Raw genomic sequence first — 15,218 nt, forward strand, 5'->3', positions numbered from 1 at the left:
TTAAAAGGAAGACTTCAACTAACAACAAATGGCGCCATAAGTTCCACCTTCACATTTTATATAGGAGATATTTAAACGCAAACTTTTGTTGGGGTCTCCTGGACCCCGGGTGTAGTTTAAGGGTTAGACTAGAAAGAGCCAGCGCTGACCGAAGCACGGCATATTATAATTATTTGTATTTAATTAGATTCATATTGGTTCCGTTTCAATTATTCACCTGAAGTAATGTTGAAAAATTACTAAGTGCTAAATGTAAACAAGAATCCACTTACTACAGGTAGACACAACCACTGGGTGAGCATGACGTTCGCTGTGGGCAGGCGTATTGAATACAACAGTCTGTACAGATCCCAGAGACGTGCCAATCCATAACGTCGGCATGCCGTTTGTATCTTAAAGAACCGATAAAATTATTATAAATGACTCACCGTGTAAACACGCGACTTCCAATATGATTGTCGTAAATGCGTCTGATAACACGACTAACGTGTTACAATACAATTTTAACTTGTTTTACTAACAATAAGACCGACAACGCGCAGTTTATTGAGTAGTCAACGCGCAGTTTATTGAGTCGCGCAACAAGTTGTAAAAGAAATTCAAACAGAAATATTGTTATTAGGCTACTAAGATCCAACCCGACCGAATAATGGCATCTTTTCCAATTAATTGCTTTCTTACTGTTTTCATCCTGATGGAAATGTTTTGCTGAAAGTACTGTGAAATTGATGAAAAGTGAAATAGTTATTGAAAAATTATTGAATGTATCTCACAAAATATATCATGATTTTCTTTGTGAAATTCAATGTAAAACTGTGAAAGAGTGAAATAGAAGGAAAATTCAAATACCATTGAAAAACAAAATATAAAATATTAGGTATCTATTATGAAATTTTTACTGAATTCAATTGAAAAGTTTTGAATGAAAAATTTTTGAAATAACGAAATAATAAAACGGAATCAATTGAGAGAGATATTTATTGTATTTTCAGTAAAATATTTCCACCGGAGCGATGTGTTTTTTTTTTAAGACGAGATCAGGAGGTAAATTCTGTATCTTATGCTACAGTGAAAATACTCAAAGTGAGTAGCTTTGTCTCTTTCTGTCTCCTTAGAAGAAGATAAAGCCGCTCATTTTTATAATTTTCACTATATTGTAGAGCACAGAATCGATACCCTTGTCCCCAAGAACGAATGAATGAATAATAACTTGAATTGTCAGGCTAGTGTTAATAAAAGGCACCGCGATACAAATGAAGTGCAAAGTTTACGCTGGCCTACGTACCGTTTTTTTTCGTATAAGAATCCGCAAATGTAAGGCAGCTTATGGTTTCTGTGGTGATGTTCTCGAGGGACGACATACTCGAGCTCCTTGATCGTTGGAAGGAGCCGTCGAATTTGTCTATTCGACCAGCGGTCCCAAAAGAAAATTATCGATTATTTATTGGGAGAGGGTGCGCCGCTTCTTTCCGGGCTACCAAGAGGCATGCACAACGACTACCGGAATTGTTTCTCGACACGTTTACATCGTCCTTTACGTAGTGTATATCGCAAAAGTGTAACTAGCGAAGTCAGAACACTTATCAGAGACAGCGCAGCTTCAAGAGGACAGTAATAATAATGATCGTGACGATGAGGATGCTGATTATGACAACGACGATGACGATGACAATAATAATAATAATAACAGCGACAGCAACAACAACTATCACGATTAAGATCTCCCGACTGCGGTGTGTTCACGTGTTAATTATCCTCCATACGCATCAAATTTATCAGGACGTACGAATATCAAGTCAATTGTAAAAAATGTATACACACAGATGCATACAAGGACACGCGCGCATTCACACGTATGTTACGTACACACGCACGCATGATGTGTCACGTCCGATTAGCGCAGGATCAGAAAGTATTGTTCGCAGACTAAGTCAATCTTGAATAAGTAAAGCTTTAGGTAGAGACGAGTGACACGAAGAGAAATCATCACTCTTGCATGCACGCGTAAAATATCTGGCCGATCACCGGATTACGTGGTGATGAAAGTGTCGTCGACGCCAATCAGGTTCCCCGTATAACGTAGGTAGGTATATAAACTACACAAAATCAACACAATCTTGCAGCCGAGTGCAATACTTCGAAGTCGAGACTCGTGTAAATGCTTGAGATAATACTTTTGTATAAATAATTTCGTAAAATAATCAAACGCGCGTCAGGTAATACATCGTATGTTCGAACCAATGTATTATCTATTACATAATACGTTATCTGATATTACATACGAGTTGGTTCTTGAATTCAATATACACGTAATTGTCTTACTGCATATATAGAACGTCCCAAAATTCATAATTAACACCTTTGAGAGGTCAATTAAGAAAGAGAATAAAATTCTGAGTCAACAGTTCTTGCGTTACTTTTCCCTCTGGTTATTATTCACCGAGGGATAAACCGCTGAGGGCACTGTCCCATACAGCACAGATGGTTGCAGTTACATTGCAGAAACGTTGCAATCTTGCAGAGACATTGCAGGGATATAAAATTGCAAACTTTCGATAGCAATATTGCAGCAATGTTTGAAAAATAATAAAAATACTATATTTTCTATTAAAAAAATTTTTCTAATTACGAGAATTTTATAATGTTATTATATTTTCGTTGATACCAATAATGCGCGAATTATTAAGTACTTGATCAGTGCGGTGTTGCTCGCAATCTCCATCTATTGCGAAGCGACATAATCTCCTTAGGTTGCTTTGCAATAGCTTGCTGTGTATTGAAAAAGGCCCGGATGCATATGTAATTAGTAAATTCTCTGCTTATGTACAACAACAACAAATTATTCCAAAAATATTGCGCTGCAACATTGCTATATGTTGCACTGCAATCTCTCTGAGGGCGGACATTTCAACGTTGCTGCAATCCTCCAGAAACGTTGCAGCAATGTTGCGCAACGTTGCTGCAATATTGCAATCTTGCAATGTAACATTTCTGCAATCTTCCTGCAATCTTTCTGTGCTGTGTGGGGTGGTGTACAAATTTACGACATTACTGGGCATTACTAGACATTTTTTGGGCATTAGGCTCTGCTGGGGCATTATAAAGATAAAATGAGATAAAAATTGGTCAGCGGTTTTCCCCTCGTTATTCACCGAGTTATTTAACAATTAAGTCGATCAATTTCGTGCAATGCAGCTCGGGCGACGAACGCCCATACTTTTAAAATTCATGACTAACATAGTAATTTATTTAAAAATAAAAAATAAAATAATATGGAGAGACACGGGCGTTGAGTGAGGCGTCCGGTTTGCGCCAGTACCGATCGGCTTAATTGTTAAATAAGACCTCGGAATAATGACCGGAGAGAAATGTGACGGAGGAACTTTTGCCTTGGAAATTTACTCTCTTTTACCCCGAACCAGGTAAAAGTTATGAATTTTAGGAGAGTCTAATACATGTACAGGGTGAATCATTAAAGCTGTCCCAACCTTTTACCATGAGAGTTGCATTACCGACTGCAACTGTAGCCAACTCTGGAAAAAATTGAAAAAAAATTGTTATACTTATGTCTCAATCATGTAAAACCTAATTGTATCTTGAGAGATGTAATTAAATATTATATGATTGAAACATATGTAACGAAGGTTTTTCCATTGTTTCCCGGGTTGGCTACAGTTTCGGTCGGCAATCCATCCCTCACGATAAAGGTTGGAACGGCCTTAATGATTCACTCTGTATAATGAATGTAGCAGTATTATTATAGAAATTATTGCTTCTACCCGTCCCACAAATTTAAATTAAAATAGTATTTAAAATGAAACATTTGGAATACTACGAAAACGAACACGAATAAAATAAAGTTAATTTTCCAAGATAAAATTTAGATCTGAGATTTTATTGAAAATATGGCTCTGAGAAAATGATAAATAAATTAGCACGTGGCGCGATATCGGAGTGGCGTCAGAGTCGATTTTAGAGGAGTTGCGGAGTGAGAATTGTCCTAGTTTTCGTGTGACAACACGATAGAAGATAACATTAATATGCGAAATGATTGTTTCACAAATGCGGACAGAACGATAAGCTTTATGGTAAAGACATGTGTTGTTCGAGACGAGAAGATGTTAACCGGTGATACTCGGTCCCTCCGATATGTCTGCACATTCACCGTGCACGGTCCATCCTGTTTATCAGTATATTCGCATTAGGTGCATCTTAGATTGTGCATCGAGCTGAGAAGTAACTATCTGAGAGATGCAACGTTATAGACCACATCTATAAAAGAAGCAGAAATCAAAAGATTTGCCGCGTAGGCGAAAACGAAAAGAGCAGGAAAGAGCGTCTCCTTTCGAGGGTGCAGTGTGACAACTAGAGATCACGCAGTCTAGACGGTGTGCCATTTCGTGTTTATTTAGAAAAGTTCCACTAAAGAGAGCATATACAAGTCAGAAAGAAAGAGATGCATCGTAGAACTACCGGAGTCACTTTCACACTCAGATCAGGTAAAGACCAGACAGTATTTATCGAGTCTAAGACAATAGTAAAACATATGTCGTGCTGGGAGGATCTCGGGAACAACGTTGCTTATGTTCAACAAATCAACTTAATCGCGAAAAAAGGAAACATGCTGTTAAACATGTTAAAAAGTTAGAAGCTGCAAATCAGCTTCGAGATCGACCCGACGTTTATTTCGCACAGCGAGAGGGAGAATTTTAAGTGTCGTAGAAATAGATGTCGAAGAATTAACTAATGCCGTAGAAGAATAAATGTACACGAATCTTACTCACGCGAGGGGGGCCAAAAAATTTAAGTAACGAAATCAAATTACTTTTAACTTTTCGAATCACACGTAATCTAACATGTAGCAACGTTGCGCGGAGATCCGTGTTCTCCGAGCCTGAAAAAAATTCGATCCGAGAAGAATCGGCTCTATGATCACAATGTAATTAAACTAAAGGTCAAGCGATCGGAGAGAAACAGTTTTCCCATTCGGTGTCAGAGAGAAAGAAAGAAAGAAAGAAAGAGAGAAAGTGAGAGAGAGAGGGGAAGAAAGAGAGAGAAAGAGAGCAACGTATCGGCAGTCTACGTAGTCAGTCCATACATAAATAAAGTTACAGCGGGCTGTATTCGGTAATACTACCAAAGCTGCTATACTGTCTGGTGTTGGTGAGGATATTCTGGTAGTTCAATGACGCTTGAGGGACGGCTGAGGGGTAGCTTCTCATCTCCGTGCTACGCTGAGCGTAGAATAGCGAGACGGTCGGAAAAGCGGCGGCAGCACCCGTGGCGGGGTCCACCTCGAAGTGGCTGGTAGTGGTGCTCAGACACTTCTGGAGCTTCCGTATACCTTGAGCGCGCGGGTGACGTTGATCTAACGTGACACCCTTGCGAGACACCGTATTAATTTCATCGTCGGTGCCGCTGATAATCACGCCGGCGGCGGCACCACGTATACCTGAGCGAATCATGTTAACACCACCAGCACTAGAGCTTCCACCACCGTCACTATTGTAGGCGCCGTTGCTGCCGCTGCCACCGGCGCTACAACCATCACCATTATCACCATTGTCACCTCTCTCACCTTTCTCACCACCAACACCCACTGTACTTCTTCCCGCCACCGGCAATACGCACATCCCGTTCATCTACAAATCAGGCGACAAGTCAAACGTGAAGGAAACATACGACTCGCTCGTTGCTTTTGTTTGTAAGGCAAATTTGTGTGCGGACTGTGAGCTCTTTGAACGTGGAAAATGTGAGCGCGGATCTTCTATCAAGCTTCCGTCCAAACGGAATAATAAAAGTAATGTGAAAAATTGATTTCCATGTTTCTTTTGTAATTTCCACTTGCCAGATCGTTGCGTGAAACAAATGTTATATTTGCACATGATTTTATTCGTTAGATTTACTCTCTATAAAATGTAATATAACGCGCGTCACAACTGTCGCGGCTCGTTTTGAATGCAATGTGCAATGAAAAATACTTTCGTTAAAACGTTGATTAGAGAGGAAGTAAATTGAATAAAAATGATCGTATAAAAGCTTAATAGAAATATTGAAAATATTAAATACCAAGTAATATCAAATGAAATAGCGCAGAAGTTTGTTACCTGTATCGTGTTTAAGAATATTTAAGCAAATTTATTTAATTATTGCAATTAACATCGGTGCAAAATGAGACAAAACGTGAGTCGTCTAAGACGTTTTCCATAAATTTTCTTTATACATTTAAATTTGAATTCCCACCCGAAAGTCGAAGACCATCAAACTGTAAATAATGAATAACGTAACGACGAGAAACTAAACCGACAAGCCCGAGACTCGCTGGCGGGGGAAAAATGTTGATCGACAAAACGATCGCTTTCTCTCCTGCTTGCCTCGACTGTTAAATGACGCATACATGCGAAGACGTTTCGACAAAGAAATCTTATTTGCCTGTTCGCTGGAAGGCACGTCGTTCGCTAGCAACGACACCAAATGCATCCTAAGCAGATGCCGCGTGCGACACCACTTGGGGAACGGCGGCTCGTCAGATCGGCGTAGCGTGATGAAAGTTGACACAGGCATTTGCGTGTGACACAATCGCAGCCTATCGGAAGTTTCATTAGACGAGAAAATGAGAAAATCGAGACCACTCTTTCACCTCGCGCTCCGGAAACGAATGACAAGAGACTCCTCGATAACGGACGGATCGAAAACACTTCCGCTCGGTTCGATTGGACCTTGCTACGATCCTTATCCGAGACTCGTCGAGCAAGTTCGATACAATAGTTGATTGTTGCTGTCCGCACCGGGGCTGACATTACGGAGGATCTCGCAGGAGGAAAGTGTAACGACAAACACCTGCTCGTGTCGCACACCTCGTGCCTGGTTGCTCGCTATGTGGAATATCAGCATATTATGCAGAGTCCTCTATAGCAGTCAGTCAATGTCGAGATAAAAATTGGAAATAAAATCGGGAGTGGTACATTTCCACAGAGTGTCTTGCCAGGAGCATATTGGTACAACGCGCGCCCTAATGCAATTGAATAAACGATAAAGATGACCCCCTTGTCTCGTTGTCATCGACGATGCCACGACCATCAGTGTTGTTATTATTATTACTATTGCTATTTGCGTGCAAACCATCGAAAAAATTTCCAAAAGCTTTGAAAGCAATGTTGTACCGAGAGAAAGGTGTCTGGATAGTATAAGAGTTGGAAAATGAGAAACGGGAGAAATCACTAGTGATTCTACTTGTAGACTCGAAGGCAATCGTGTGGATGTTAATAGTTCACGAATAAGAATCCGATTTCTTGACTATAGCCATGACCGAGCTATAGGACGACAAGAAGCTTCTCTGCCTCTTTAATTTGTAACGTGTACTCGTACATCTTGACTGAGATCTTGGTACTCAAGGAGTGTACTTTTCTCTCGGTGATAAGAACAACTGCCAAAATATGAAAAACCTTGTTTTTACCTGAATCGACCTTGCTGTCGGGGAAGACCGCAAAATTGATTTGAACCTGAAAAAGTGTTAAAGTAGAATCTCTTCAAATTCGTATTTGCAGTGTAAAATTGTGAGTGAGGGACTTGGACGCCGGTACGAACAGGGTCGTGTCGTCTCCTGTCGACATTTCCGCGAGGGTGAAGGGGGGGCTAGGTGGGGAGAGAGGGGTCTTTCCCACATCTTGCGAGCATAAGAGTAGTGTTTACAAAGTAGCCATAAAACTTGGAGCGGAGTTGACACAAATGGGTACCAAGACCAAACGGGAGGCGATGCACTTTCAAAATGTCTACTATGCATTCCAGGTACTGGTTAACCTAGGGGAGTGGGAATATCTAGAAATCTTAAGTATATACAGCTTTTTCCCAACCTATTAACCTATCGATCATCAGAGCGGATAAGTTGCAAACTAAGAGTGACTCGGCTTAGGATAAATGGCTTTTTAAGAAAAGGCAGTCGATGCAGTTTAGTGAAGCGTTGACATCCTTTAAAATGTATTCTTCTGAAAATAGTATGTCAGAAACACATTTTTACGGATTATTAATTTAACATGTACTAAGGTGGACGTGTGTTTACGCCGCGAGAAACTTTGCCCGTACATCGTGGACGTAATTTATCGCCTGGTCTGTCACAATAAGTAAACTCATAGCTCTGCCTTCACAGTTAGACCAACGAGACTTGCAACGCTAACGCTAAATTACAACACCGTGTTTGTTATTTAAACGTAGATAGACCGCAAAACTCTTTGAAGCTTAGAATGTAATAGGCACTCTCTGATCCAAATCAGGAATGCATTTTAAAGAATTATCACTTTCAACAAAATCGCGGGTATTGTATTGTCTTCTAGCGGGGAATTGTCTGCACTCTTCTATAAATTACAAGGCCTTTCCTTCATAATCGAAGAAACGTCGACACACTTCGGACGTACCTAATTGTAATGCATCGGTGAACTTATTGACTGACCATTATATTAGACTCTACATTATGCGTAATCAGATTTCACAGCAGTCTCTTATTCCACATAACTATCGAATATTTGCGTTACAAGAAATGTTTAACAAATTTTGTCTTGCGTTTGAGCCTCGCAATCGATGATGTCTACGATGCTTCTGCTAACAAATTCTTGCAAAAACCTTGTTTTAAAGAGCTACAGTCGTCAATTATCAGCCTTCCTTCTCATTGATATTAATGTTGAAAATAAATGTTCACGGAAATGAAATTTAAACAAATATGAAATAAATGAACAAATAGATGTGCATATATGGTAATTTTGTACAAGTCATCATTTTCACATTGCACATGTTAAAATGTACGCAACACATGCTCGTTAAATAATACACGATAAACGCAAAATAAATTGCTACCGTCAATCATTTTCTTCCGTTTAACGACGTGTAGGAATCAATCAAAATCAACAGTATTTCAATTGCATTATAATTGCCTTGCTATAATCTCATCAATATGCACTTTGGACATGCAATAAATAAAGAATACTAATAACAGATAACTATGGAAATTTGCAAACTAGCTTACTCAATTTTAGGTATATGCGAGTATATCGTTAGATTTATGTGATCTATGTATATAAACAGAGTCCAAGAAATTCTAAAAGTTCTTACGGTTAATACTTAATATTGATTTGTGTTTAAAACTAATCTATCGAGTTTAGAGTTGTCAAGAATTATTGCAAAGATTTTCTTGCAAGATTATATGTATATATAGATACATAGAAGCTCATCGTCACCTGCGTATTGACTGATTTATCTAAACATTAATTGTTTCACATAAACCTTTGTGATGATGACATGTTATAATGAAAACCAATATTGGGTAATAAAGTAATTTCACAAAATTATATAAAATTCGCTTATTCTTTCTATATATACAGGGTGTTCTGTGATACCCGCCTCACCTCTTATTTTCGAATAGAGCGGACTAGACTGAGTCGAAAAGTCCTCTACCATTTTGCAATTTTCGCAATAGTTAACGAGTTATTAATTATTAAAAATCGCTGTCTTAGCCCGGCCTACCGTCCAATTCAAACGCACGGCGAGATGCGGCCGTCCCGCGATTGGCACACGGCAACGGCTACGTATAATAAACAACTCTCCGCGCGCCTAGCAACGCCAATCGCGGGACGGCCGCATCTCGCCGTGCGTTTAAATTGGGCGGTAAGCCGGACTAAGACAGCGATTTTTAATAATTAATAACTCGTTAACTATTGCGAAAATTGCAAAATGGTAGAGGACTTTTCGACTCAGTCTAGTCTGCTCTATCCGAAAATAAGAGGTGAGGCGGGTATCACAGAACACAGAACTGTATATATACAGGGTGTCTCATTTTAAATGATCCACGCAAATATCTCCAAGAATATGAAAGATGCGGAAAAACGTTTCAAACAAAAGTTGTTTGGTTCGAAGGGGGACATAAGGTGGCGTCTGTGATTGAAGCTAGTCCTGGTCTACAGCGTTTTGCGATTCTCATTAGTTGCGTTACTGTATGTATGTAATTGGGCTTGCGCCCACCGCGCGCCGTCCGGCGCAGTGGTCGTGCGTTAAGGTATGGCGAGTCAGTCGGAAATGTAACGTCGTCATAGCACGCACAAGCGTACCAAATGAAAAACCAAAGTTTTCCACACGTTAAGAAGCAAAGCGTCGGCATTCTTCAAACCCCAACAGGTGGTGCCGTTGACTTGACCTTGGATAGCCATTTTAAGGTCACGTGAAGGTCACCTTCTACTTTTTTAATGGAAGCCCCTATTGTTTATTATACTATCTTATTTTACTAATTAATATAAATAACTTTTGTCCAAAACATGTTTGGATTTGCCTAATACTTTTTGAGATATTCAAGAGAAAATTTGTAACTTTTTCAACGTTCAGTTTATGATATCTCGATAACTATTTGTCGGAGGGAAAAGTAGTACAGGACTTTTTTACTTGATTCGGTCTCAGGAATATGCTGTCGCAATGGTACTCCAATTATTGAAAATTTTTGTATATGTAAATTTTGTGTGTTACAATACACAAAAATTTTCAGTAATTAGAGCAGGTAAATCATTAGGTAAATAGCATTAGGTAAATAAAAAAATGTTTCAGACAAAAATTGTTCATACTAATCAGTAAAATAAGATAGTACGATAAACAATAAGGGGTTCCGTTACAAAAATTGAAGGTGATCTTCACGTGACCTTCAAATGGCTGTCCAAAGTCAAGTCAATGGCACCACCTTATGTCCCTCTTCGAACCAAACAACTTTAGTTTGAAACGTTGTTCCATATCTTTCATATTTTTGGATATATTTGCGTGGATCATTTAAAATGAGACATCCTGTATATATAAAATTAAAGCTCGAATTGAGAAGTCTCTACATGTTCCACCAATAAACAACTCGAAAATAATAACAGATATAAATTTTGAAAAAAAAGAGAATGCAACATAATAATATGTTTTGCTCTGATTGCATTAATATCAAAGGAAATCTAAATCTGCAAAATTGTGTGTCGGTACTTTACTTTAGATTCACTCATTAATTTAATAAAATTTACCCAATCTTGGCAGAGATGCAGTTAGTATGAGTTGTGTTAACGTTTCCTCTGGAAATAATTTTGAACGCATCTAAGAGCATCCTAGGCTTGTGTTAAAAGAAAAGAGGCAGAAGCACGTCCAGGGCCAGCCGAGCTCTCTCTATGGTTAGTCTACACCCACCATTGTTGTCAGTCACAGATACAAATGCAATTTTATTGTTAATCGCACGCTTCCCGATCGAGGAAGTCTCCGATCGTTAGTAAGATTAATTACACGCACACATTCACATTTAACGTGAAAAATCTAACGAAGTAATATATCTCTAAGGACACACGGACGACACATAACGCTTTTCTACGTTAACTGTATAAACACTTACTGAATCTTCTTATAAGATTGCCGGTGAATGATTCAGAGGTAGCGCTCTCCTCGCATCTTAGGTCACAAACGGTCGTCTCGCTCTTGGAAAATTTTAGATTTGGCACCGATAGCAAACGGCCCTCTCTCTTTGCCTGTTTGATCTTGGCGATATATTTCAATCTCGGCGGCTTCAGCTCTTGATCGAGCAAAGACAGGTTCATCGGCCTGACCGCCTCGACTTTACCGCCAACACTGTCATTGCTCATTATCGCTTTCTCGCCCTCAGTCTCCGTCGGGCTTCTAGCCTCCTGGATCTCTCGCTTCCTGTCATCGGTCTGAGAACTCTCGTGTCCAGGAGACTGGCTCTCCGGCGAAAGCGAGGACTCGGAGTCAACACTTTCGACCGGCGACAGCGAACGACTCGTGCTGGCCGCCTCGTTGACATTGCAGTAAAACGTGGAAGACTTTTGACTACCGGTATCGCTGCCTATCTGCTGGCATTGGGGTACTTGCATGAGCCCCGATGACGAGCTCTTTCGGAAACATAAATATGTACATTGTAAAACGATATTTAATTTGCATTAAAAAAGCAGGAATATATAATACTTTCACTAACACGAAAAGCAATTTCTGGCATAAGCGCTCAAGACTAATTTCTCACGCAAGTCTTGCTTTACAATTAAGTGCGACTCCCTGTAATAATTTCAATATCTCTTTTATAAACTTATAAGTTAAACGGGAAAAGAACATTGTCGTTACGTTGTGTTACATTTATAAGGATAAATATTCGTATATCTTTACATGACCCGTTCAAAATTGATTTCCAATTGACCTCGATGTTGACCTTGATCTCCAAAAGGGTCAAGATCATTGACTTTTTCCGCCGTTTATTGTTTATTAACAAGTCAAACAAAAGTCATATAGGTAAATGAAATATAAATTTCTCTGACACCACGTAAGTGGATCTAGTTTTGCATGAAAAGTTGGAAACCCATGTGACATCATACAAATCATTCTATAGGAAACGCGTGGGCAGAGGCAAGGCAGAACCCCTCGCGTTTTTCTCAATATCCACTGTCAGTAATTCCAAAATATACATGCAAAGATTAAAGTTTCGATATTCTTTATCATTTCTTCTTACTAACTGAGCGATGGGAAAATTTAACGACCTTCTTAAAGATCAACATCAAGGTCAGTTGGAAGTTATTTGAGGTAGGCTGCGTAAAGATAATATTTGCCCTTATACGAGTCTAAACAGCGCAGAACTGTATGTATGTTACATATGAGGCTGCGTCGTGAGCTAACGCTAAAAATGTTCTCAAGTATCTCGCGTCGAAACCATAGACTAAGTGGAAACACGGAAAAACTGAAAAGTATGACACGGTATAAAGAACGGTAAATAAAGCACGTATTAAAGAAACATACAAGTACCCCATTTTGAGAAGACACCGAGGACGGTGTAAAAGTATTTTTGATCTTCAGATCAACCTTGCTCAGTTGTCTCTTGAGACTAAATCCCTTCCAACCTTGGCTTTTCTGACACTCGTCGCCGTTAGGAATGCTACCCGCTTTATTGGATTCGTTTGCAGTCTCCTCCGCGCTCGGTTTATCGCTACTGTTTCCAGTCTGACCCTCATTGCGAGGACACTGTTGCTGTTGCTGTGCCTGTTGGACCGAATCCGCTACCCTTGCAACTACCGGCTCGGATTCCATCGCGGATTCTCGCTGGCTCTGATGGATTTAAGATGTTGGGCTTTGCACAATCAGTCAGTTCGTAGATGAAAGAAATGGTATATACATATTGGACCTAATTCTAAGAAACGGACGTATCTTAAGAATATCTATGCAACTCGCGCTCGTGTTCCGTAGGTGTCCCCTAGTGGTGTAGACTAATCCCTTATTATCGTGCCGTCGTACGATCTGCCGTGTTCGTGAAAAACGCGTGAGGTATCCCGGCGGAAATATTTCGTTGAAAACACTGTGGCGTTGATAAAAAGTGAAATAAGAGAGTTATTGAAAAGTTACCGAATGTATCTCACAAAATGAATCGTAAATTTTCCTCATAAAATTCAACAATACCGGTGAAATGTAAGGAAAGTCAAAAGTACGCTGTTGTAAAGCAATTAAAAATTTATGAAACATCGGGTATTATGAAATTTTCCGAATTTAACTAAAATCCATGTTACTTTTTAATAAAGAATTGTTTTCCGCCAAATTTTTATTGGAACGTTGATGAAACGATACTGAAGCGGGGTCAATTGGGAAAGATTTTCAAACAGAACTCTGGCAAAATGCATTATATTTTCAGCAAAATATTTCCACCGGGGTAGAAACATGCCTTCTAAGAAGAAGCACAATATCAAGTTCAAACTGAAAGCTATCGCAAACGTTTGGTCACTTGTCACTTCCCAGGCTCGTGAAAAACTTGAACCGAAGAGTGCAGACAGGATATAGCGATTGTAAATTCGGGGATTTTCTTTTTCTTTAATATATAAATCTGTCTGCCTATTAGATACCTAAGATGCTCGTAGAGACGTAGGCCTTCGATATAGATACATACATATACATTTATATGTATATGTGTGTGTATATAGTCAGTGAAATATCATAATATATCATTGTATAAATGAAGATCATGTCAAACTTGTATTTTGCTGTTTTTACCGATTATTCGCAACGAATAAACTTTCAGGTCGCATGTAGTATACTTTAGAATTATTGGCATTTTTCCCGCTACTGAATCGTTATCGAGAATTGAATTCAAATTCGGAAGAATAAACGGTCAAAACCGGTTGATTACGAATATATGTATTATATATATACGGGTATACATGTCTGTATACGGATATTAAAAGATATCACATTGTTATTACGTCTGATATGATTCATAAATGAAGGAAAAAAATACAGTTAATTATGCTGGCGTCTATACATATGTGAATTATTAATAGTCTCTGCCTAGGATATCTGCAATTTTCTCGACAGGAGAACAATCAGAAATAACAAATATCGACTCTCGGCGACATTATAAATCCCTCTGGAAAGGAAAATCTCTAATTTATGAAAGATTATATAACATGAAGCCAGTTTATACGTGATCGAATTAACACACACATTTCATATCTGTGCAGTGATCAAGTTACAAATTTTATCTACATGTTCGTATAAAGTAAACAAGAAGAAAACCAACAAAATTACACACACAAACAAAAATGTATATAGCATTTCGTTGATTTTATGTGTGTATATACTAACATTAATATATACTAAGCATGCGAATATACAGATGTAAATATTGCCGGAAGGTAACTGGATACTGTCTTCATAAAATAGCTCTGCGAACAGTTGTACCATTTGCTCGATAATAATTCTCACTTGATTTGCTTTAAGCATACATGAAAAGTTAGAGATGATCTTAAACAATGTGCTATATAATGTATGCATTACATCAGTAAAATGACAGTACTAGACGCAGATAAAAGTAGAACAAGCATGTACAAAAATGTTACGTGTCTAATTCTTTAACGGACAGAATTGGATATTACAAGTTTGTATGGTTCAACAAATTTACTGTCACAACTAAGGTTTAGGCGGAAATTAAAATTACTTCTTAGCAGTATTCACAATGTCGTGACCCATAAAATGTACAACGATTTAATTTGGTTCGGTATCAAAGTTTGAATATGACCTGATAAAATCGCGTTGTCAACGTATTTAGTAATTAATTTCATTTTTCTGTTGAAAATGATTGCGTACAATATTAAGGGGATTCTAAAGAGACTGAGAGAAAAAGAAATGTTAAGAATTGCATAAAATTAAAAAACATAAGCTCTTTTTGAATAATGTCG

The 15,218-nt window shown here is 38.7% G+C and overlaps 1 protein-coding gene across 8 annotated transcripts in view; it reads right to left on the reverse strand.

The window, feature by feature from the left end:
- The window catches only part of LOC105557578 (syntaxin-binding protein 5), a 59,011-nt gene that overhangs the window by 11,181 nt on the left and 32,612 nt on the right, over window positions 1-15,218 (reverse strand). For 3 of the 8 annotated variants that reach the window (XM_012004849.1, XM_012004846.1, XM_012004851.1), the window contains 4 exons: window positions 12,796-13,101; window positions 11,390-11,903; window positions 1,286-1,411; window positions 273-392 (listed from right to left, as the gene is read on the reverse strand). In XM_012004849.1, the coding sequence (XP_011860239.1) occupies window positions 273-392; window positions 1,286-1,411; window positions 11,390-11,903; window positions 12,796-13,101 (1,066 nt within the window). Of the gene's footprint in view, window positions 1-272; window positions 393-1,285; window positions 1,412-5,137; window positions 5,643-7,456; window positions 7,503-11,389; window positions 11,904-12,795; window positions 13,102-15,218 lie in introns of all 8 variants that reach the window. The other 5 variants (XM_012004852.1, XM_012004853.1, XM_012004848.1 and 2 more) reach the window with 4 other exon arrangements.

This window comes from Vollenhovia emeryi, unplaced genomic scaffold, assembly GCF_000949405.1.
Source record: "Vollenhovia emeryi isolate VEMERY1.0 unplaced genomic scaffold, V.emery_V1.0 DF939451.1, whole genome shotgun sequence".
In the NCBI taxonomy this organism is placed as follows: Eukaryota; Metazoa; Arthropoda; class Insecta; order Hymenoptera; family Formicidae; genus Vollenhovia; species Vollenhovia emeryi.